This window comes from Anoplopoma fimbria, chromosome 4 (genome assembly GCF_027596085.1).
Source record: "Anoplopoma fimbria isolate UVic2021 breed Golden Eagle Sablefish chromosome 4, Afim_UVic_2022, whole genome shotgun sequence".
Taxonomy (NCBI): domain Eukaryota; kingdom Metazoa; phylum Chordata; class Actinopteri; order Perciformes; family Anoplopomatidae; genus Anoplopoma; species Anoplopoma fimbria.
The window spans coordinates 16079422-16083216 of NC_072452.1; the positions used below are offsets into that span (position 1 = coordinate 16079422).

The following is a 3795-nucleotide window of genomic DNA, read 5'->3' on the forward strand; positions in this document are numbered from 1 at the left end:
TGTAAGTTACACGTGTGAACATATTTTAATGAGGTTTCCATTAATTCTCACACATTTAGGCTGTATATGTTGTGTATTTAATTGTTGTATTGCGTGTTTCTGCAAATAAAATAAACCAGGCATAAGTATTTCATTCTGATTTAGACATACCTGTCTTTCCGACAGACCGAGGTTGAGAGCCAGTTCAGATTTCCTCCTGATGGTGATGTATCTGTTGAAGTGAAACTCCTTCTCCAGCTCCAGCCTCTGATGGTCTGTGTAAACTACCCTGTATTTCTCCTTCGTTCTTGTTTTACCTGCAAAGGCGACACGAAAGAAAAACACACAGCATTGATATTGTGCTTCTTTAAGTCAAGCAGCCAGGCGGCTGAACTGGAAGATTTACACAGAGAAGGGCTGCAAGCCAGGACCGGCCTATCTGCACATAGCATCTTTATTAGCTGCCTCTGAAATCCACATCCCTGCTTTCTCTTCAGATACGCAAATTGAGCTTTTTCATCTTGCTTTGATGACAGCTGTAGTACGGGGCATTTCAAACAGCCAACAATCAGATCCTCTGCTGACAAGTTAAAAAGAAACAAACGACACAAGAGATAGGACAAACATCTGTGGAGCTGATGCACTGTTGGATTTGTCTTTTACAGACCTGTTATAGGAGTGCATGTTAACTTTGACTGTATGCAAGTTTGATAACAGATGGCTGACGATGACAAATGTTATCAAAATAAAAATAAAGTTGATCCCCACAATAACTCGGAGGTAAATTAATTCAATATATATAAGTTAGTGTTGGTCTGTTTTATTCTAGGCCCTCATAATTGATAAATATTCGATGTAAAACTGTAATTCACGCCTCTGTAAAGGCCAACAGTTTGTACTACTCCACTTTTGAGACACGGGCTGTGAAAAGCGTCACTCTTTCCGGCAATATAACTCTTGGAGAGGAAGGGAGGTTGGTGCATATCAAAGTGAAGAGGTGTTGAAAGCAAAGGCCACCGCCTGGATATGACGGATACCACACGAAACACCCAACAATGTGACAGGGAAGTCGACCTCACATCTCCAGGAATAATGACATTAACATCACAACTGGGCCTGGCGCCGACTCTTCACACCTTCTTTTTCAATATCCACCCCAGAAGAGAATACAGTAAACCGAGCTACAATCCATTTCCCCATCAGAATTATGAGATATGGAAATGTTTTATGGACACGTTTGACTGACTCTACTCTGCCAAACTTATGCATATCGTTATGTTTTATTTAATAGAGGCCTATGCAATTCTAGACTTTAAATACACTCATTCTGTTTCCATTTTAAACGTTTTTTTTTAGCCCAAATGTCAGCAACCCTCATAAGGCGGTCTACTCTACTTTTGATATTTCATTTCCAGTATAATAAGTTTGGCATATTGATGTGTGTCCCTTGTTTTTAATCTTACAAATGCGATCCCATTTTTTGTAAATGACATGGAGCTGCCAGAAAGAAAAACTCGAGCGGAAACACAAACTGCGATGCTCAAAACACTAATGTTGCAAGAACAAGGCAATTACATAACACCATTTTTGGCACAATAGATGATGGTCTCACCTGTAGAAGATGCTTGTGCATTTTTACTCATCCACTGGAATGAGTTGCGCCTCTCTCTATCGGGGGAGAGTTGTGCAATGTTAACGCTCTCCGGCGGCGGCTGTAACACCGCAGATCCTGGAGGATGCATATGAGTGTACTCAGACGAGCAGTAAGGGACTTGTGCAGGAGAGGAGTTGTTCATAGGTGTAGGGATAGCATTAGGTGGTCCCAGACTATATGCACCCCAGTCTTCCCTCTGAGCGCCATACGTGGGTCCCCAACTCCCCGAAGACTGTGCGTGCGTATCCATGTTTGGCACATGATGGTATCCGGTAAAGTCGGCGTACTGAGGTGTGGAAACAAAGTTCTGTGGTGGCAGATTGATGCTCGTTCTTCTGACTGGCCCCTGGTGATACATGCCGCTTTCTTTATCCAGAATGTATCCCACATACATGATTTGTACAAAAAAAAAAAACGATGAAATTTGATGGAACAGCAGAGGGAATAATGTAGCCTATTCTAAGGCGACATTGTTTCCCTGAAACTGTTTAAAAAAAAAACAATCCTTCTGCTCTTTTAGTCCAAATGGGTTCCCAGTGTGAAATACGACGTAGTTCCAGTCTGTCTCCAGTCTTACATGATGTGTCTCTGTTGACAAGGTGGTGAGGGTATACTAAGGCCTGCTTGACGTCAGCCAACTCCTAAACTCTTGGAGATTTGCATTAAAATGAGAGTGAGCGGTGCGGCAGGCCCAGCTGTCCCTTTGCGTCTGTCCTGCAGCGCGTCATCGGCTGACAGTGGGCCTATCCTGACCCTCAGCCCTCCACCCATGAATAACTCAGCACCACGGCCTATCAGCTGCACAGGCCGGCAATAAACCGAGGCAACACGTCCACACAACGCACCGAGCCACAAATGCCTGTGCGTAATTACGCGCAGATATGTTTTATTATATATGTTACAAGCATTCACTTACTAGAGGCAATGAATTGCCTAAGTGCCTTTAACATGATAACAGAATACAGACTTATTTTCACATTAGCTCAATAGTTAGATCTCTCCAAACTGAATCCAGAATTCACTATTCTGGGTTGAAAATCTGTTGTTATTATGGGAATTCAGCAGTTTCCAACCACGCTTCACACGTAAATCCCGTTTTATTTGTTAAGAGATTCACTTGCAAACTAGGTGCAAAGTATGAGAGACTTTCTCTTGAAGCAAGCAGGACCTTTCATATTCCTTGTTCACACCTCAAGGTCGCACTTCGCAGCTAATTCCGGTTACAAGGAAACTCCAACAACCCCCTCTGTGACAAACAGCGGCCCTCCACACATCAGTCACCACCGACTCCTGAAGTTACAGAGAATTTATTTTTCTGTGTTCGTGTCTAAAACGTGCCATGAATCTCGGGGAGCTACAAGTTAACTACCCGATTAAAATTGGGGTTTGAAAAAACGTGTTCTGACGCTCAGTTTATACTTTATGTTGCCATCGCTCGCTGCAAACGTGCAGGAAACTAAACGCATTTAGGCAAAATTTAGTGAATGAAACAACTAAACTGAGCATAAATCTGAAAAGGCCTCACACGTTTAAGACTTTTTCCTCTATTTCATTTCAGGCCCAAGTCTGAGCTTTACTGTGCGTCTGTTGATCGTTTAAAACAATCAATCTTCTTCTTGATCTTCTTGTTCTTCTTCTCATATTTTTTGCCATTTCTTGGTATATTTGTGATTAATTTGACAGGTGTCTCAGGGCCTCTTTAGCAGGAAGCCTAATTGGCTTGTCTAAAAGTCATAAATGCTGATCGATGTCTCTGAAGAATCCGTTTATTGACCACAAAATATTAATGAGACAGTCTAATCGAGTTGGCCTCTGACAGCCACTTCTCTGACTTGTACATCATTATGTCATAAAGCTGTCTGTTTAGTGAAGATATCAAGTATGACACGTTTACATTTGTTTTCCTGGCTGTTTTGAAGATTTTACAGTTTAAAACTACCATAATCACTTGGCCAAACTATAAACACATCCTAAAAAATGTGTATGTCAGAAGAGAATGAATTAATGCCTTTCCTCTGATATGTGACCGAAAACAGTTTATTCTCAGGGTGATGTATAAAACTTCATGCAGATCCATGTTAGTGAGGAGAAGGTCAGGCCTTTTGGGAAGAACTCACTTATCGAGCTACTTCTTGGCTTTCTTACTGTGCATTTTTATGTCT

General features: G+C 41.8%; 1 protein-coding gene across 1 annotated transcript in view; it reads right to left on the reverse strand.

Moving 5' to 3' along the window:
* Positions 1-2027, reverse strand: part of cdx4 (caudal type homeobox 4) — a 2962-nt gene extending 935 nt beyond the window's left edge. Inside the window, exons 1-2 of the mRNA XM_054598118.1 lie at positions 1592-2027; positions 151-296 (exon numbers count right to left, since the gene is read on the reverse strand). Coding sequence (XP_054454093.1) covers positions 151-296; positions 1592-2027 — 582 coding nt within the window. The remainder of the gene's footprint in view (positions 1-150; positions 297-1591) is intronic.
* Between the last annotated feature and the right edge of the window lie 1768 nt (positions 2028-3795).